Genomic DNA, 21295 nt, shown 5'->3' with positions numbered 1-21295 from the left:
ACACAACTCCCTCGCCTGGAAAGAGATTGAACTACCACAGATTGAATCCCTTGGGAGGAAGGAATTTCAGTCCCTGAATGTGGACAGCTGAGGCTGGATGAGAACAGAGAGATGTCAGATGACCAAGCTTCTGTGTCCACTCCCTGAGAGTCCATTAGGGGAAGCCAGTCATCATGGTAGCCTCATGTTCATCTTCATGTCTGAGGTTCAGCCCCAGAGCAATTTCCCTGTGGCCATCAGGCTGGGAGACATGTTTCATTTCCCTCCCAGAGGAACAGGCACCTCATTTGCCTCCCAGAATAGATCCACATCCAGAAGAATGTAATGGAGACAGGCAAGAACACAGAAGATTGCACAGGTTTAGGAAAGAAGAAGGCAACAAGATTCTGTTGGGTTGCATCTGAGGAATCTTAGGTACCTAAAAAAATAGGTCTGGAATTAAAATAAGATATTAGTGTTGAAGGTATAGAAATGGGAGTTAAAATGATGGCATGAAGCTTATCTAGGGAGCTCACGCAGCTCCAGATGATTGTGGACTGAATGTCTTGTAGGGTTTTGGGGAGGATGAAATGTGAGTGGAATTTGGCCATGATCAGCCCTTAGAGTTGGCCTGAGCCCTACCCTGGCTAGCTATGTGTCCTTGGGTATGCCAAGGTGAAGTTTCCTCTTCTGCATAACGGTGAGATTGTCCACAAGATATTTAAGGTTCTCCTGGCTTAGACACTATAGAATTTACATTTTAAGGCTTTAGGGATTCAATTCAAATTCCAATCCAGAAGCAGATATCAGGGCTGATCTTTACCACCTCAGGAGAATAGCAGGGTCAGTGTGCAGAGGGGCTGGTCATGGTGGGAGGGTCTTGAGGAAGGGAGACAGAAGAGAAGGATAAATGTGATTTGAGGTGGGAAAGAAAAAATTGGACTGTCCTCAGTCCCTTCAGTCAAGCATTGCAGAAGCTGCATCTGCCTGCCAATTGTCTGCCAATCAGACTGAGAATGTCCCCATAGGACCTCACGGGGGTTGCCTGGTCCATGTTCCACAAAGCGGGAACAACTGCTGGTTAATTATGCAGACACAAGGTGAGGAGTGCAGCTGTCTCTGGAGTTAACTCTCAAGGAGCTGCAACTTTTACAGTTAGCTCCCAGCCAAATGTGGGGGGCAGGCTTTTCATGGTCCTAGGAGAAATAGGTCTACTGGGCTTGTCCAACCCAAACCCGGTCCTCTCTATCGCCCCCAGGGTTGCTCGGCCTTGCCTCCGCCATGCCTGACACTGGCTCTCTGCTGGGAGGAAAAAGCTTGCTCTGTTGCTGGCTGTGTGGAACAGAGAGGGAAGTGGCAGACAGTCTGGGCCCAGCACTTGGGTATCTTGCTCTAGCCATGCGACTCATCTCTCCAGTTCAGACCTGCCCCTGGAAAAAAGAGCCCAGACCTCATCATGAATGCTTTCCTAGTAGAAAATGAACAGCTGGAGAATGCTCCTGATCAGTAGGCCTGAAGGATGCTGGGATACAGCCTTCAAGATGGAGCAGCCAGGATGCCAAGTATCCCTCTTGCCCAGATCCTAAGGCACTTTTTCCTACTGATCCATATTGGCCTCAGGAGATGTCTCAACACAGCACCCCAGCCAATGGAGTTGCCACATAAGATGAACTCGTGATCATCTCTAAACTAGAGAGTTAAACTCAACACTAGTAAATGACTTTGGGTTTATGTACATGTCATGTTTTCTCTGGCAACTGCTCAGAATCATCTCTAAATATCACGTCTATGGTTGGCAGGAGTGGCATGTATAACACAAAATGTCTGGTGGCCCTATTGTCACAAAACTTGTATAAAAGTAAATTCACAAATGGCTTTTTAGAACTGATGACAAAAAGTTACTCGTTATCACTTTTCTACTTAATTTCCTAAAAGGGCAATTTGAAATCACACTGGGATTCTCACAATTTTGGTTGACACTCAAGTAAATTGCAGCTACTTATCGAGCACTTTTGAATGAACGTATGAAGAATGAATAAAATGAAAGCTCTCCTGTTGCCCTCAGCATCACCAGTGTTCTGTAGTTCTTCCTGAAACCTTTCCATTGGTTTAAAAACCTTTCTCAAGTGAAAGCAATCTCTTTAAAAGCTGCAACATACTGCTGATACTTTTCACTGCGGAAACATTCTCTATGCCTGCAAACCAAATCACCCACTCCCTTTTCTTGGGAAGCACATCTTTCTCAGAGCAGAGCTTTGCAAAAAGGGGAAACCAAAGCTTCCGAGAGGTGATAGTTACAGCTTCTCTCTCTTCCTGTTGCCCCAGGTGCCAAGGTGCAGAGGGGCAAGGTGGCAAGGCCTAGCCTGGGCAGAACTTGTTGGTCATTAACTTTGCAAACTGACTTTCTGAAAAACTGTGGTTTATTTCACTTTGGTGTATATCTACTCAATGCCTCTCCAGTACATTTTCCTTCCTGACTGTGTTTGCTCTGACTTATGGTAAGATCTGAGTGTAGTTCCTGAGATGCTCTATAGGGTCAACAATGGGGTGTGTTGTGAGGCTAGATATAAATGCATAACCAGGCAGCACGTGGCATGGTGCACACTCAGACCTGCCTGTGGGAGCCAACAGCATGGTACACACTCAGACCTGCCTGTGAAGGCTTGGCATTTAGGTAAGCAGCATTCATACATCCTCCTGACAAGAGCCACCAGCGTGGGCTTATTGTTGTCCAAGGGTACCAGGGACTCTAGGTGACCTTTGGTTTGCTAATAATCCTGTCCCTTCCTTTTCTGCCTCCTGCTTGGGTTGCAAAGCCATCACTCCCCACCACCCCTGCCCCCGGCCCCCAACAGGAGACAAGGGTGGAGCTAGCAGGTTGGTGTAATGAATTCATGCTGAAGTCTGAGATTGAGGAGTCGGGTGGAGGAGGAGAAACACTTTCCGAAGAAGGAACCAGGCATCACAGAATTCTGCATGCCTGAGAAGGAAGGAGCACTAAGGAGCATCCAGTCCAACGTCCTTATTTCAATAAAGACTGAACAAGAGCCAGAACGGGGAGGTGGCTTATAAAGTTCACAGAGCTCATTTTTGAGAAAACTAGGACTGTGCAGTTTGGGTCTTCTGACACCCAATCTCCTGCATGTCCATGTCCCATGCTGCTCCAGGGTGGACTGTGAACATTAGTCAGACGGTCTCCTGAGAGCATCAGCAGTCTGTGAAACCCGAGTCTCAAGGCTGAGAAGCTGGTGGAAGTAGCCTTGGGTTTCTGGGTAAACACCCTTTTATCCCCACCTTTTCTAGGCTCTGTATTCCCATTGAACTGGAAGATTTTATGCATTTCAAGATAGTCTAAAAATATTTATCACGTCATTTAATTCTAAAACCAATTTTGGGGCAGGACTATTATTTCCATTTTATAGATAAGAAAACTGAAGCCCATCCAGAGACGGTGAGTAGCTTATTTAAAGTCATAGTAGAGCTGAGAGTTGTAAATGGCTTGTAAGAACCCTGTGGCTGGGTTCTTGGGCTTCTCTTGCTGGCTGTCCAGCTGGGCCCTGCTGCACTTTTTAGTTACATGAGACAGTCTGCATAGATGGTTAGGGACAGCTTCGCAGTAGAAGAAGGGACTAAGTGCTATAATCTGTTTTAAACTATAAGAACTTATCTCATTTGGATGTTTATTGATCTAAAGTACGCATCCTACTTCTTCCAGGGAATTTTAGAGTTTGAGCCATTGAATTCCTAACAAGGGATTTCATCTTGTGCACTGAAAATGACAGTCTTGTTGTCATACAACCTTGGGTCTGAGCTCAGCTCTATCACTTAAAAGCTGCATGACCTAGGGAAAGCTACTTAATTTCTCTAAGCCACTGTTTCTTCATAGGGAAATAAGTGTGCAAGAAGTTTATTGTGGAGTGTTTCTGGGAGCAGAATCTGCTGGGGAAGAGAAGGAAGTAGAGTCAGACAGAGGAAGAAACTGAGCAGCTACGTAGGTGATGCAGAGCCCTGAAGCTGGATGGCTCTGCAGAGTGGTACTGACTTGGGGTGAGGGGGACCAGGCCTTTAAAGCCCCATATTGATAACTCACTGGATGTGGGGCTTGACCTTAGGCGAGTTGGCTCTCTTTATAAAGGGTAGTTCAGAGAGGTCCAACAGCTGGGAAATGAGTCCTTTAATCTTGATGGGGGATCAGGGTGAAGCAGGACAGCATCCACTGTATTATTTGCAGTGCTGTTTTAGGATTAAGTTAAATGATTGGAATGCACATACAGCACAGAGACTAAGGCAGAGAACGTGCCTAGTTGACAGTGGGGCATGTTCCTACTGTCAGTGTGGCCCCCTCCCCGCTCTTCACTCCACTTCTTATTCTCTGGTAAGGAACCTCTGCTTGATCTTTCAGATACATCTACAGGGACCACAATCCACAGAACTCACGGAGAGCTCAGAGGACCAAAGGGAAGAAAACTCCACAAGAGAATTTGCCTCCATTCAACAACCTAGCCTGACCATCTTGCTGCAGGGGCATGGAATTGTGTGTTTATGCCGGGGGTGGTGAGAGGGGTTTGGGTGTCTCTGCCAAATTACTTAGGAGTTTTTTCAGACAGAAACCATGTCTATTATTCCATTCTCATTTCCCAAATAGTACTTTGGCTTAGTGTTGCAGGTCACAATGGATATTTGTTAACCTGATTTAAACCTAACCATATGGAAGAGATTATTTTGTGTCTGTGAGGCTGACACAGTAGTAGTCATAGCTCCCTTATGCCAGGTGCCCTGCACACGATTTTCTGTAATCCTGAGAACGCTTCATGGTAACTGCTGCTCCTGTTTACCTTATACAGATTAGAAACCTGTGGCTTAGAGCAGCCAGGTCACAAGGCCAAGCTGATCCCGCCGATAAGGGGCAAAGTTGTAACCCCCTCCCAGGAGTCTGACTTGTGCCATTCCTATGCCCCAATGCCTTGCTCTGTGTCCTGTAGTTATCTTTTTTCAGGAAAAAGAAGGTAGACCTGGGTGTCCTGTGTTAGAAGAAAAAGCAGAATTATGCTTATTCATATGGCTTGCTAGCCTACAAAGGAACTATAGGGGATAGTGACCCAGGCTGTTCATCTTAAGGGGGGCGGTGGGAGATTGGCAGCAGAGGGGAAGCCTCAGCCTGGAGGAAGGAGAGGAGCTGAAATGAATTGTGAAGACGCTTGTGGATCTTCCTCCCCCGAGACCACTACAAATAGGACACAGCAGCCATCAATGGCAATAATCAGTGGTTCGCTGCTCATCAGAAACCGAGGTGGGCTGATAAAATATCGGCTAGGGTCAGCCCAGCTGTCCCACTTCAGGAAGATGTGCTTTGGGAGAACACGAGCTTGCAGGCCAGGACAGGTGGGGTGGCTCCTTATTTAGTCGTCTTAAATTGGCTCCCTATTTAGTCATCTTAAATTTCTTTGTTCTTCTTAGAGACCTTTTAACAAGTGCATTTCCCTGGTGCATTGAAAATTGGACTTGGTCCATGTGTAATATATAACATTGCAAAGCCCCACCTACTGCCTAAGGTGTGTGTGCTCACATGCTCTGCAAGTGATTGCTCCATTTCTGGCACTTTGCCTTGAAATCCGTGACATGTCTAACAGGTGTGCATCGTGGAGCCCTAACCTTCCCCAAGGGCCCTATCCTGAGTCTTGGACCTGGGGATGCCTGCTTTTACTGCTCCTCTTTTCAGGCCCATTGCTCTGCTCCCTCTCCCCTTACTCCTCTGATTGGATCTGGGTTGCTTTTCCCTAGGGCTCACCTTGGTTTCTGTATGCATCTCACACTTGCAGTTTGGGTTTTGTCTACTGTGTATAAAGTGACTCCTTGGATCAGGAACCCAGACACACTCATGTCAGCTCCTAGGACCGAGAATGGACAGCGGATGCAGGTGCTTAGAGGAAAGAGGGCTGCCAGAGATGTTCAGACCTCAGCTTCCTGACCCAGTCTCTGTTATTTAGCTTGAATCTTCTCATCTGCAAGTTGTTTGGCAGTGTTTGCAAAGGGTGTGGCACACATTTGGAGATACTCCATGAAAGATGTGCTGTTGTTGCTGCTGCTATGATTTTTATGATCTTATGACTGCAGGCCCCCTTGATGGCTGGATGGTGAGAGAGGAAAAGCACAGCTGTACCAGAAAGGCAGAAAGAGGTCCCAGGCACAGCAGATCACTTCAGGGTGGTGGAAATGGAGTTCTGCAAAGTATTGCTGCTGTTGCTGCTGCAGACTTTGCGTGAATCTAATTTACCCTGGATCCTGGGGCCCATGCTGCTGAGAGCTTGTTCCAGGTCAAATGTCTGGGAGTTCCATCTAGATCCTAGAGCAAAGACTTGGCATTCTCAGGCCATTGCCAGCATTCTTGAAAATTTGGGTGGTCTTATCTCCAGTGGAGAGATCTTTCTCCATGATTACCAGATTGCTTGCAACTCTCAGAAGGGAGGATAAAAATTACAAAGGAGCTCAGGAGTCCAGACCTTTTGCATACAAACAATAATATAAATTGTCCTTAGGTTTCCCTAATCAACCACTCACAGTATAGCTAAGACCCTGCATATCTGTGCATTCAATGAGATGAACAAGCATATAATATTGTTGCTGTGTAAGTAATTAAACAATGCATCTGAAAATTGAATATACTAGTTTTTGCATGTACCCTGAATGCTGACCTCTTGAAGAAAGAGAATCAATTAAGGGATGTCAAAGGGGTAGACTTTTGAGGGGACTCTGGAGAAGGATGTGGCATGTTCAAGGACTTTTTATGTTGGTGGCACCATTTCTTTATGACATCTAATTCCACCTTCCTTCTCATTGATTCAGACAGATCACTTGAGCACTGCTCTTGCATTTATCAGTCATTATTAAGATCAATTTTTGGCTCACAAATAGAATGGATAGAGGGAGAAGATGGTGAGAGAGAGAGAGGAATCATGAGAGGGGAAGGGTAAAGTGAAAGGGAAGGAAGAAAATGCACAGATTTCTTTAAAGATACTAACCAGTAGCTGATTTGTTAAATAAAATGGTTTAGGGTTTTCTGATGATTCTGAAAGAGAGAGGCAAAGAGGGAAGAAGGACAAGATGTTCATTTGGGGAAAAAAAGGAAGCAGTGGAGAATAAGCGTGGAGGCAGATGGTTACCTGTGCCTGCCATTAAGGGTGCTATTCACTCAGGACACCCTGGTTCAGTAGATCAGTGGTGGGCGGTGGGCAGTTGGCAGCTGGCAGAAGGAACGAGACACTTGTAAGATCAGGTGTTTATGATTCGAGATGGTATGTTCCTGAAGGTCAGGGTCATGTACTGGGGGAGGGTGCAGTAAGGGTGAGAGTCAGCTATTCTTTTTTATGATGATGGTGATTCAGCTGGATGTCATCCTGTTTCATATCAACTGATTGATTAATGTTGTCCCTTCACCCATGACACATGAATTGAGCTCCCACTATGGTGTGGTTCCTGGGGTATGGTGGTGAATAAACAGACACAGTGTCTCTTCTCAGAAACCTGTAGTCCACTGGTGGAGATAAACATGAATGAAATCATCACACAAATGCACAGAAATCTGCATCAGCGATAAATGCCACGAAATGTGAACAATGATGGAAGGATTTGACTTGATCCTTTCTGCACTGAGGCTTCTCGAAGAAGCTGATGCTTGCACTGAGACATGAAGGGTGACAGGAGCTGTATGGGCTAAAAAGGGAGAACAGTGAGCCAGGCAGAATGGGCAGCAGGCTCAGAGGCTACATGGTGGGAGGTAGCCTGGTGAGGAAGTGGCTCTCCAAGAAGGGAGCAAAGCATGGGGAGGGCGGGGCTTCAAGGGTAGGTCTCCTTCAGAAGGTACAGATGAGGAAACCGAGGCTCAGAGAGGTGAAGCAATTTAAGCAATAACCCACAACTCAAAAGAACCAGAGCTGGATTCAGTCCTCATAGCTTGGGAAGCCTGTGGCTCCTAGTTAACGTTGCTCACATATTAGGGACTTTGTTCAGTGTGAGTGCTTGGGAAAGACCATGGTATTATCCTTCATTAAAACATTAACAATATTATGTATTGCTAATCAAGCATTGAGAATAGGCATATAACACCACATTATGTCTTACACAAATAGGAATGTTAATTAAATATGTACATAATAACCAGTCATGTCCTTGTTTAACTTGCTAACATATATTTCTGGAATGTTTCTGGTTAGTGATATCACAACAGCAAGAATGACTACTGACTGCTATACCAAGTTGAAAAGAAACTTCCAGTAGCATGGGCAGGTGATCACAGTGTGGCTGCCTGCAATGCTTTCTAGGGTTGTATACCTGCAAATCATCATCACTTTACACAATAGATGCATTCTAGAAAACTCATGTCTAAGTTGAATTTGGGCAACTCAAACCTACAGGTAACCTGAAGAATTCTTTCCTCCAGAACAAAGTTTGATGCATTTATACATTTGTATAACACGTTTTCTCAAAGCAGAGCCTCCTTATAATATGTTGACAAGTTATTTACTTATCTTTTTTTTTTGAGATGGGGGTCTCACGATGTTGCCTAGGCTAGTTTCAAACTCCTGAACTCAAACAATCCTCCCAGCTTAGCCTCCGAAGTAGCTAGGACTACAGGTGCACTCCGCCACGGCTGACTTCAACTCACATTTGAGGGCTGACTTTTGGAACATTATGACAATTGCTTTGCAGTCTTCATAAGTGAGAAGCTGGTAGGTATACAGATTGTAAGTTTACATGTATACTTTGGTATTTTTTAACCTGGTAGTTAGTATACAGAGTCTACAGCTCTAACTAGAGTGACTTTGGCTTTCTGTACTGGCCTGGAAGCCTTCTTGGCACAGGTGACACAGAATGATGGAAGCTGGGTGGCTGACCTTCAAGGATTCCGCCTGTCCAGCCACATGCAGCATCTGTAATGGACTTCTTTCTTCCTGGCAGGATGTGCCTTGTGCTAAAAGCCACTTCTTACTGCAGGCTCACATGTCCTGCATTGGTTTATCAGGCTTTCTGCTCTCACCTGCACTGTGTCTGGCTCCTTTTACCTCCCTGACTCCCAAACTCATCGTTTGTCTCCTCTTAGTTTTTGCCTATGGTCTCTGTCTTTCCGCTTAAATGCAAATCACCTACTGGCATGTCCTTAATGCTTCTCCCTTCACTTCCTTCCACTCTCCCTCCAATCTTCCTTCCGGCCCTTCTTCTTCTCTTCCTCTCCTCTATTCTTCTCTACCTCCTCTTTTCTTTCTTCTTTTCTCTTTCCCTTCCTTCTTTCTTCCCCTCCTCAAACATTTATTGAGCACCTAATCTGTAGGTTTTATGGATTAGGACAAGGTCAGGTCAGCTTTCAACTCCCACTTTGCTCTTGTCAACATTTTGTTGCTCCTCTTGGACAAGGTGAAGTTACTGATAATTCATAGTGTGACTATCTAATTCTCCCTTGAGGGGTGCTAGGTAGACCTGGCCCAGGGACTGAATGGGGTAGGAGTCTACATGTTAGAAAAAGAGCTTTGGACGCAAGCAGACCTGGGTTTCAATCCTAGCTCCCCTAATTACTGGTGTATGACCTTGGCAAGTTATCTAAACTCTCTGAACCTCAGTTTCCTTTAGTATAAAATTTTGGAGAGAAAAATTCCAATCTTCTAGAATTGTTGGAAGGATTTACTGAGATAAAGCACAACAATCATCTGGCACATAGTAGGTGGCACACTTGATAACTCTTATTATGAATAGGGTGGCATAAAAATAGAAAGATCTTGAAGGTAAGCCTAAAAGATCAGCAGAATTCTATCAAATCCAAGGGGAAAGTGGAGAATCAGGAACAAGAGATGATCTCCAAATCTGAGATGAGACAAATAATGAGCAGATTAAACTTGAGAAAGGATGGGAGGCTCCAGCTCTGATTCACTGACCACAGGTTGCCTGGTTTCCAGTGTGGTTATGATGGAGGTGTTTTAAGGGGAGAAGAACATAGTTCTGGATTTCATTTATACCAGTCCTTACCCCAAGAAGCCCCCACAGTCTGACCTGTGTTCTTCTAACCCCAAGATTGTTTTACGTGCCACTCAGTTTCTCCATCAGTTGTTTTTATTTCAACCAGAATAAGTTTATGTCACTTTGACAAATATGACACTGGGGTTACTAGTCAGCAATTTCGTTTCCAAGGCTGAACTTCCACTTGGCTCACCAGTAGCGTTGATCTCAGCAGCTCTCAGGTTTCACGCTGTAAAATTATGATGGTTTTACTGACCAATTAACATAGGTTAATGATGATTGTTTTTATGAAAGTTGGTGGGTCACCCTCTGGACAGTGGGCTGAACAATGTCATCTCAGTCTTAATTATAGATCATAAAATGTTAGCCCTGGAAGGGTCTCAGAAGCCACGTATTCCAACCCTCTCAGTTAACAGAGGAGAAAACTGAGGCCTGGAGAGGCTAAACCCTGGACTCAAATGGCCAGCAGGATTGAGAGAGACATGGAAACACCCAGAAGAACAAGCATTTCTCTTAAATAATTCCATCAAGAAGCTCTGATCTCTTCCCATAACCACAAAACTTAGGCCTTCCAAATGCTAGGTGCAAAGATGATGCTGTGATGGGATTTGTAAGGCCACCTTAAGGAAGTGGATATTTTAAAGGCTAGATGACCTCTAAAATTTTGATCAACTTTGACATTCATCATAGGGTGTTATGTGTATGAAATACAGGACACTATACTATAATAATTTACTTGTTTAAATTCTTCCTCCTGGAAAGAAGCTCCTTAAAGAAAGAAACTGTGTGACCCATCTTTGTTTCTCCTGTAGCCTTGCATATAGCATGTTTTTGAGAAAGGATCCTCTGACTGAGTGAACGGCTGGAGATTTTTTGGAAGACTGTGATGAAGAGCAACCAGGTCATTGACACAGAGGGCAGAGTGAGTTTCAGAGCAGAGGAGACTCTCATGTGGTTAGCGACACTTAAGGAAAGATCAGATGTATGTGGAGAGGGAGAAGGATTTGTGTTGAATAGAAATAATGAGAGCTGCGTTCTAAGATTTTTTCTAGAAAAAAAAAAAAAAACTTTCCAAGTCCCATTTAGAAAGTCTGTATAGACAAACTGCGACATGGTACCACCTTGAGCGGGAAAAATAGGTTTAACAGATTAGGACAAGGTCAGGCAAACAAACAGCCCAAAGCCATGCCATCAGCTCGAAGCAGCTCTGCCCCAGCCCGCTGCTCTTCCTGGGCCTGGCTCACCCCTGCACGTGGGACAAATCCTTACCTTGCTACAAAGAAACTAGCGTGAGAATCCGAGGTCCACTATGTCTCAGAAAAAGGAAGAGAAATGTGAGAATACATTTCCATTTGGTTCACACTTCAGTAGACTGCATTTTTCCTGCCCCATATGCAAGGCGCAAAGCCCCTGGACCTCCCAGCCATCACCATGTGTCTGCCATCTGGCGGTTGTGTTCTCACCTGGAAGCTCCAGTTGCACCTGGGTCAGAGAACCCTGGCTGCTGGCACTTCCCCTCTGCCTGGCAACCTCCTGCTCTGAAAGGGGGTAGTGGTGCTGACGGATTTTTTTAAATTTTACTGGATCCCGCTCAAGGTTGGTGATCTGAGCCATCTTAATCATCCTAATGAGTTTGCAGCTGTTACTTCTCATTGGAAACACATATTCAGTGCTATCCATAAAGTGTTGGTTTCCACACAGCGTGCTTAGGAGACAGGGGCTCTATCCCCAGGGTGATAATAGAAAATTAAATCTGTTCCCAGGGCCCCTTGTTGGCACTGAAAGAGCACGGAGAAGAGCCCCTGCATTTATAGGGGATTGCTTCCACGTGCGGGCATTTCCTTAATGCTCCTCCCTTCACTTCTTCCTTCCATTCTCCCTCCCATCTTCCTTCCAGCTCTTCTTCCTCTCTTCCTCTCTTCTATTCTCCTCTACCTTCTCTTTTCTTTCTTCCTTTCTCTCTTTCCCTTCCTTCTTTCTTCCCCTCCTCAAACATTTATTGAGCACCTACTTAGTATGAGGCATGACATTAGGGGGATGTTATGGAGGCAGGGGATACAAAAGTTGATCGAATCTGGCCTCTTTTCAGGAGGAATTCGCCAAATTGAGTCATAAAGACAGAAAGCAAAGTTGTGCACAAATTTAACTGTCCCAAACTCCCATAGAGAATCCACTAAGTGTCACAAAGTGAGTCCGGGAAAACTGGGGTGTTTCCTCAGAAGCTCAAGTGCAGTTGGGGGATCAGAGAAGCTGTCCTGCCGGGCACAGCATTTGAGCTGGTCCTCAAGGATGGGTGCATCCCTGGATTCTCCACATCCAGAAATGGATTTTTCCTTCCCTAACGTCCACAGCACTTCATCTCCTCCTCCAATGACATCTGCGTGGCTCTGGCTGCTCTGTGGATGCCTTTCCTCTCCTCCTGAAGGCAGCCCTGGCTGCCCCCTCCTGCTATGGCCTCTGGGCCTTGATACCCTGAGACTCACACAGAACTGAGATCCCTACCTCTAGAGGTTTCAAATGCAATACAATGTGGCTGGCACGGACTTTTATATTCAGGAAACACAGACAAGACAGTATACATTTTGAAAATGGACTTTAAAATGTCAGCCATATATATTATCTCAACAGAGAGAGAGAGAGAGGTGCAGTTTTTAAAAGGAGGTAAAAATACCTCATGTGTATAGCTTCCAAAGAGGAATGGTGTCCTTTGGGAGGATTTGGGAAGCAGCCTTGAATTAGCCAATCTGGGAGAGCTTCATGGACGAAGGTGAGCTTCAGGGACTGACAGGACAGCTTGAGCTGCAAGGTTAGGATGGGAGTTTAACTGGGCATGTGGCACCCACTAGACTGGGGTTCTCTGAGGGCAAAGATTGCCTCAGACTCTCCTGTTCCCCCAGTAGCCAGTCTGAGGCCTGGCACATGCAAGAACAAGCTCTGAAGGAATCATATGGGAGAAAGCTTACTGGCAGGGCAAGACAGTCAAGGAAGTAGAGAGTGACAGTAATCGGAAGGGGCTGGAAAGATGGGCTGGGACAGAGCATGGGCAGAGGGAGGCCAGGCCACGAAGGCACCCTTGCAAAGGGCTTTGAGAAAGGGCATTTACAAAGGCAGCCAGTTTTGGGCTTTAAGGAATTCGATGCACTGTTGGGGCTTTGGGTGGGGACAATCCAAATGATTGGCCTCATGAGCCTAGAAGTGGCTCTGCCCATGTAGCACCCGTGACTTTGGCCAGGTCCCCTCCCCTCATCTGCATTCCCTCCTCCTCATGTGGTCTGGCTCCCTGGGAACCCATGGTGGTGGTAAGGTCAGAATACAGTGCGGTGGGTGACTTGGGGGCAGGAAAAGGAGGCTGTGGTCATCACCGAAGGAGGACAAAACAAGGACATGCACCAAGGAACTGACACTGGGACCATCGAGAGAGAGGTGACAAGCTAGGAAGTCTGACAACTGATTCATTTTTCAAGAGTTGAGACTAAAATAAGAGGAGATAACAACAGTAGCCATTTATTGGGTATTTAATATGTCCCTAGCGGTACATATACATTATCTACCTGATAAGACAGGTATTATTATTATCCCACTTTATAGATGGGGAAACTGAGGCTTAGAGAGGTAAAATGATTGTTCAAAGTTAACACTGTTAGTAAGTGGAAGAGCTAAAAATTGGAGACTTGATTTTTTACTCTTGCTAGAGCTCTTAGCCATTGTTTTATTCTGTCTCCTGTAAGTAGATTCACTCGTGAGGCTTTAGTTGGATTTTGAATGGCGACATATCATGGTTCTTCATGAAGCAAAGGTGGACAGGCACATGCAGTGCTCAGGGTACATTGTGCCAGGAGAGCAAGAACCTTGGGAAGGAGAGCTGGGGATCTGCCATCAGAAGAAAGTGAAGAATAGGAGGCTTTCTCATTTGTAAAACACTTTCACAGCTTTTGCCATAATCCATTCTCATGACAGCCTTGGGAGTTAGGCATGGATTTTTTTTAAAATCCCCATTTTCCAGTTGAGAAACCTGAGTCCTGGAGAGGTGAAAAGAATTGCCCAGAGTCATCTAGCTGGTACGTGGCAGGAGAGCGGAACCTGGTTCTCTTTTCCCTGGGCTCTGCCGCTTGTCAGGGTTGGACATAAGATCCCCAGCGGAAGCCCACGTTGCTGGAGGGTTAGAGGGGAGGGGGGCAGAGCAGGTATGGCTGGGGTCCTAAGAGCTGAGGTGAGAGAAGTTCTGAGGCACGTGACCTCATCTTCAAAGTCCTAAGCAGGGCAGGGGGCTGGGGCTGAGGGTCTGAGAGCGGCATAGCCTGAAGTCCAGAGCTAGAGGACAATGCCAATGGCAAGGAGCCCAGAAACGAATGGGCCACCTCAAATGGAGTGCTCTGTGGGGTGCCCTCTCCAGAATCTAGGGGTTAAGGAAAAGGTCCAGCAGGAATCATGGGTTTGGGTGTCTGTCATTCCTAACTCCCTGGTGCCTCAGGCATCGATGGGCAGGATGCCTGGAGGCCATGGGCTGCAGCGGAAGGAACACATGCTTTGGAGACAGACTGCTCTGGATTCAACCCCTGGTTTGATCACTTCCTGCCTGTGATTTTGTGTCTCAGTTGCCCTTTCCATAAAATGGAATAACAGCTTTTTTTCAGTCATAAGGTGTGAATAAGTGAATGCATATTCACAATATCAAATGACTCATTCATTTCATGAACTCAACATGTGCCAGCACCGTGCTAGGATAGTTCTGTGGGCCATGCAGACAAGGTCCCTGTCCTCATGCAGTTTACTTTGGTGCCCAGCACAACATAGGCCCCTAAAAGCACCACTTCATTCCTCCCATTTGTAAAGTTACCTGATTTTTGTCCTGCAGTGCCTGGCTCCATGCCAGTAATCAGGAAGGAGAAAGGGGTGAATCAGAGAAGCAGAACCTCAAACTTTGCTCTGAGCCCACAGTTCCTGAGCTAAGCAGGAGCCAGAGTTCAGCAGGGTGAGGCTGGGGGCTGGGTACCAAAGAGGAGGGTTGGCACGTCACATTCCTCCTTATCTGACTGCCCTTGCACCAGTGCCCAGAGAGTTTGACAATGATGATCTCACTAGTGTTCAAAGCTTCCCGAGGGAGGCCAACAGCAAAGCAGAAAGCATTGGAGTGTGCTTGTGTTGACAGCTGCCGGATCAGAGGGCCTGGCTTGGGATCACAGGCTGCGGGGGTGGTGAAGCAGTGTGCAGATTCTGAAGCCTGGCACCGCCCCCCCTCCCCCCACCCCACCGCCCGGGGTCCCAGGAGCCAGGTTCACCCACACAGAAACTCAAGGGAGGCTGCGTTTCCTAATCAACAGCCTGCACCGTGTGGTAGATGCTTTTCCTGTGGGTTATCTCTTTCAATTCTCCCAAGCCTGCAAAGAGAGATTATTGTTCCCATTTTCTAGATCAGAAAACTGAGGCTCAGAAGAGTGAAATAGCCTGCTTAAGGACGCATGTCTTCATCATAATAGTTGGTATGCAGGTTTCCCTCCCTGTCTCCATCACACACACACACACACACACACACACACACACACACACACACACTGCAATGACTGTCTCTCTAGGCTGGCTAACAGTGGACCAAGATGAGACCATCCTTGCCTGTATCCTGCATTAGTCCACCGGGAGCAGGCAGCAGGGATAAGGATGGGGAGGACGGGGTCAAGGAGTCAGACTACAGGCACCCCTGTGGCTCAGGGCATAGAGGGGGCTCAGGACACATGGAGCACCCCCTCGCCCACGTTCCTTTTCCGGGTCTGCCTCTCTACCAGACCTCTCTCCTTCCTCCTTTTTCGCATCCTCTTTGGATTCATTTTCTCCTCTCCTTTTATTTCCCCTTCTCTGCTTCCTTATTCATCCCTTGCTATCTTTTCCAGTCTTTTCCGTTCCTCTCTTCAGTCTCTCCCTCTCCCTTTGCTTCTTTTCCCTGGACTCCCCTGGCTCCTTCTCCCTTTCTCATCCTCCCTTGTGTTTTCCTCTCTTTGTCTCTTTGATCTCCTTCCCTCCTTTTCCGTTTGTCTCTCCCTAGCCTGCGCTCCTCCCCGCCGCTCGCACCCTCCCGCGCGCTCCTCCATCTGCGCCGCCAACCCTCCCTCCGCCCCCTCGGCCCCGCCCTCCCCTCGCCAGTCTCCCCCGTTCCCTCTCCGCTCTCGCTGTCCGTGATTTATTACTTGCCCTGCTGCTTCTGACAAACTATTTGTAGGAAAATGAGATTTGGTCCGCGCTGGATGGCTCCTCTGGGAGGCAGGAGTGGGGGTCGGGTGTCGGAGGCCCCGTGCGCCCCCCCCACCCCCCACCAGAGCCCACGGCGCTTACGGAGCTCTTTAAGATAAATGAGCAAAATTAAGAGACTCACTGGGGGAAGAAAACACTGGATGGGAGCGAGCGAGAGCGGATGGTACTTGGTTTCCTCCCAGAAATGCATCCACGTGCGCCCCACTGGGGCCTCCCCCATCTGCTGCAGACTCCAGGGAACTTCCTCCCTCAAAGACGAACTTCCAGCCCTGGAGCATGTTTCTTCCTTCCCTGGGATGTGGCGCTGAAAAGGGCAGAAACCTCTAGTAAGGCACAAGCAACAGATTAGGGGTGGAGCAGCAGGTCTCTTTGGAGGTGGCCTGGAAGAAACCGGACAGAGAGGATGGGAAGGGGAGAAACAGAAGGGTGTGACGAGGTGGGTGTCCAAGGGCAGTGGGACAGGCTGTCCGGGTGGGAGAGTGGACTTGAGGAAGTAGCTGCGGGCCCAGACTACTTCAGCCACACCCTGATCCCCTGGGACCCTCGGGGCACAAGAGGCAGTGCTGGCTCCAACCTCAGTCCAAGGAGCTGTGGAAGCCTCAGAGGCCCTTGGCAGAGGTGAGCCCTCAATTCTCATCTTAAAGGCAGCGATTGAAGTTTTCTCTTGTCTGGGTGGCAGAACTATAAGTTGTCAGAGGGCAGGTAGTGGGTCTTTGGTTTTTCTGCAGTGCCACAGGGCTAGCTTACCTTAGGCCATAAGTATTATTTGTTGAGATGCATGAATACAAGAATGTCTTACAAGCTCTAGGCTCAATTTTCAACTCCCACAGATGTGCAATGAAAACAATTTTCCAGACTACTTTTTTTCCCTCTTATTTTGAAAGCAATACACTTATTTTTTCCATCAAACATTAAGACAACAGAGATAAGCAACACAGAAGAAAATAATAATCACCTGTTATTCTACTATAAACAATTTGGAATTTATCCTAAATCTCAAAATATGTATTAAAACACAAGGTCGTATTGTAAACATTGTTTTGACCTGCTTTATTTCATTCGATGTTAAATTGTAAATGCCTTTTTATATCATATTAAATATTCTAAAACAAAATTTTAAGTTGTTACAGTGTTTTATTATAGGTTTGTATGCTCTATGGATGTTTTTTTTAACAAGGCACATATTTTTGTTCATTTTGATTGTTTCTAAATTTTTGCTACTATCAAGATTTCCTAACTTTTGCATTATTCAGATCTTTTTTTTTTTTTAGACGGAGTCTTGCACTGTTGCCCAGGCTGGAGTGCAGTGGCACGATCTCCTCTCACTGCAAGCTCCGCCTCCTGGGTTCATGCCATTCTCCTGCCTCAGCCTCCTGAGTAGCTGGGATCACAGGCGCCTGCCACCACACCTGGCTCATTTTTTGTATTTTTAGTAGAGACTGGGTTTCACCGTGTTCACCAAGATGGTCTTGATCTCCTTACCTTGTGATCTGCCCACCTTGGCTTCCCAAAGTGCTGGGATCAGGTGTGAGCCACCACACCTGACCCAAATCATCCCATTTTTATCATAGTCAGTGTCTTAGTCTGTTTTGTGTTGCTATAACACAATACCACAGCCTAAGTAATTTATAAAGAAAAGATTTTTTTGTTCTTATTGTTCTGGAGGCTGGGAAATCCAAGGTTGGGGGCTGCATCTGGTGAGGACCTTCTTGCTGCATCATCCTACCCAAGAAGGAGGAAGGGGAAAAGAGCAGGAAGGAGCAAGAGAGAAAGCAGGGCAGACTCATCCCTTTTATCAGAAACCTGCTCCATCAATAACTAACTCCCATGATAACACCATTAATTCATTAATGAGGACAGAGCCCAATAACCCTTAAATATCCATCCTCTTAACACTGTTGCATTGGAGATTAAGTTACCAACAGTTGAACTCTGGGGGACACATTCAGACCATAGCAGTCAGTTATAAAAGTGTGATTTATGCTTTTTCCTAGTTTCATAAGCATAAGATGTGACATATTTTAATAGCTGACAATTCTACAGGGCCTGATCTGAGTTCCTAGCCTAGATCAGCCTTTCTAGAACTTTGTAGATTTTCAAAGACCACCAGTGCTGCAAGCCAGGGTAATCTGGAATGTTCTGGAAGCAAAGGAAGTGGATATGGCTTCAGCCATAGGAAACAAAAAAGATATGGAATTTAAAGAAAAAGATTATTCAGTTCAAATCTTCCTAAAACATTTACAAAACAAATGTGCACCAAGTTTTAATACTGGGTGAAGTTACCTCTGATTGGTGTTAACTATGTTATGTGAGGATACCAATTTCAAAGTATATTAAAATGTAAAACTTGAAAACGGTGGAGTCATCCTAAGTATTATTTCATAAAATACAAGTAGAGAAGAAAAAGAAGATTTGATGTATAAAGATATGAGAGAAAAACACTCAAAATTATGTGACCTCACAGTGATGGGGCACTTTTCAAGTGGAAGCTTTCCTTCCTGCCTTGAAAACAAGGATGTGTGACTGGTGTCCATTTGTATGTCTGTCTGTCAGTCTGGAGTGTGTGGTCTCAGGAAGGCTGGAAGATGATGCAAAACACTTTGATCATTTGTTCTTTGTGTTTGTGCTGCTATTAGCACTTGCATATGCTGTACTGAGACTTCTACTGACACGACTCCTCCAATCAATGTATTTCTTGGAGGACACCTTACTCACTTGTTCTAAACTTCAGTGTCCTGGGTCTCTGAGCGGCTCTCTAGGGCAGTAACGGTGGGAGGGTAGAGTTCACAAACTATGTTCAATATTTGGAAAGGACTGATTACCTACATACAGTAAAGTGACTTGGGCTAGTAAAATGTCAGGTTTGATTTGTAACAACTCAATTTGGGAATACATACTATCTCAATGGATTGCTCTGACTGGCATTTTTCTAGGTCCTTGATTTATAAATGAAAGGGAGAACTGATTATTCAATAAATACAGTCTATTTTTCCTAATTATGTAGGAAATCACATCTTTGTAATAAAAGGAGTGTTTGATAGAATGAGCTCATGAAGAAGAGTGTAATATTCAACTATAGTTCACCCTACTCCCCAGATGCCATGGGGGTAAAAGTTACCCAAACGAGAGAAGATTCTGTTGACACTGAAGTTGAAGTATGGTGGAGATTTTCTAGAAAAATCCATTCAACTCTTTTTCTCTCCCAGATCATGAAGGAAAGAGGAGGCATCTACTGAATGTAAGGTGGAGCCAAAGGCATCTATTGATGACTGAAGAAGAGGCATGAATATGACAAAAACAGGAACCTAGGCCAAAAAAGATAATTCATAGATGATTCAACCCGGAGGCCCCCACCTTATTTTATTAGTAAAAAAAGATGTGGTGGCGAGTGTATGGGGAGAGAAAAGAAATTAAAACACCATGATCCTTTTAATACAGTCCAAGATTTACTCTGCATAATCCAGTCATATTTTTGACAGTAAATTCATAGCTCCTCTGTCCCCAGTAACAGAACGATGATCTTTATGGGGCCGGCGTGAGGAAGCTGGCGGGCATGGCCCCCATCACATTAAACTGTCTCAGTGAAGAGGCAATTTGTTTGATATTAAGAGTTATAAAAATATCAGCACAGAGCAGTTATGCCAGGGATATTGCACAAGCCAATCTGAATTTTAATGTAGTGTGAGCAATAAGCACCGCATTCCTGAGCTCCTGCCACACTCCCTCTGCAAATATTCGAAGAGAAAAAGACAGAGGTTTTGAGTGTCTTGCTCTTTTCCACTTGTGCTTCATGCGGGCTTGCTCCTCACCAGATGTGTGGGAGCTGGCAAGGGTTTCCAGGTGCCTGGAAGGGGGGTTCTTGGGAAGCCCCACACAGGAGATCCAATGGCATTCCTGGCATCGTGTGCAGAGAGAATGGGGTCGGCTTCCTAGCACCTCTGTTCGTGCCCCTCACTCACACAAGGAGTCATCCAGCAGCCAGGACTCAGCTCCTCCACCCAGTGTCTCCTGATTTTCATCCCAAGTATTCTTTAGTATCTTAGTCCTATGGAATGCCATTGCCCGAGCATCCCACTCCCCTCCCCATCCTCTAAGTCCACCATAAAATGCCCTTCTTATCTTCTTACTGTGCCCCCATCACACCCCGTCTCTTTAGCCCATAGGTGTACACTCTGACCTCTCCCCTCAGGCCCCTTCCATCAGTTTTCTCATTATTTCCCTTTACTGCCATTCCTCTCCTTTCACCTCCCAGTCACCTCTTCCCAGTCTCTTCTCCCATAAATATCCATTTAACCTTACAGATAGATCTTTCTGAAACATGCTAACCAATTAATTTCACTTCCACAGGGTGCCTACTCTGTGTCAGGCATTGGGCTAGTGGCTGAAGGAGACACAAACATGAACAAGACCTGGTGGTCTCTGCTCTTCAGGGACTCACAGTCCAGTTGGGAAGGGGAAGAGGGGGTGCCAGAGGTGGTGGGGGTGCCAGACAAGGATTCTGGTCATTTTTACTCTGAGGACAGAGTGAGATAAGATCCCCAGGAGAGGTCCAAACACAGGCAGTAAAAGGCCTAAGAAGGAGAGATGTGTCTGAAGAGGGGAAATAGAGAACATATCATGGTGGCTACTGGCTATGCCTTCAAGAAGGGGTACAGTTGGCAGGTGGCAGTTGGAGAACTAGGCAGAGAAGAGTCTATCTTAGGCAGAGCAGAGAAATGCTCTGATGGGGGAATTCATGGGGAATTGTTAAGAAATAGTGAGTCATCCAGCTTGTCTGACAGAGCTCAGAGAAGTTCAGGGACGTGCCCAAGCTAATGAAAAGGTGAGTCCGATATAGCATGCTGTTTGTCTGATTCTCAGTTCAGAACGCTCTTCATTCCACCACAGCAGTAATTCTTAAGGTGTTAGCTTGAGACTCCTGGACTCCTTGAGATCCTTTCAGGGTGTCTGAGAGGTCAATGCTGTTTCAAGGTTGTTTGCCTTTGCTTTCTTATTTACCTCCGGGTGTACAGTGGGGCTTTTTACTGTGCATTTGGAAGATCTTTGTAACTCAGTGATCCAACATTTT

At 46.0% G+C, this 21295-nt stretch overlaps 1 protein-coding gene across 1 annotated transcript in view; it reads right to left on the bottom strand.

Annotated features, from left to right (window-relative positions):
* Nucleotides 1-21295, bottom strand: part of LOC134732386 (uncharacterized) — a 66349-nt gene that overhangs the window by 12535 nt on the left and 32519 nt on the right. The window contains exon 5 of the mRNA XM_063617039.1: nt 16349-16531. Within this exon, the coding sequence (XP_063473109.1) occupies nt 16349-16531 (183 nt within the window). The remainder of the gene's footprint in view (nt 1-16348; nt 16532-21295) is intronic.

The sequence above is a fragment of the Symphalangus syndactylus genome, chromosome 14 (assembly GCF_028878055.3).
Source record: "Symphalangus syndactylus isolate Jambi chromosome 14, NHGRI_mSymSyn1-v2.1_pri, whole genome shotgun sequence".
NCBI lineage: Eukaryota > Metazoa > Chordata > Mammalia > Primates > Hylobatidae > Symphalangus > Symphalangus syndactylus.
The sequence above is the reverse complement of the archived record's forward strand: the minus strand, read 5'-3'. Positions and strand labels throughout refer to the sequence as shown.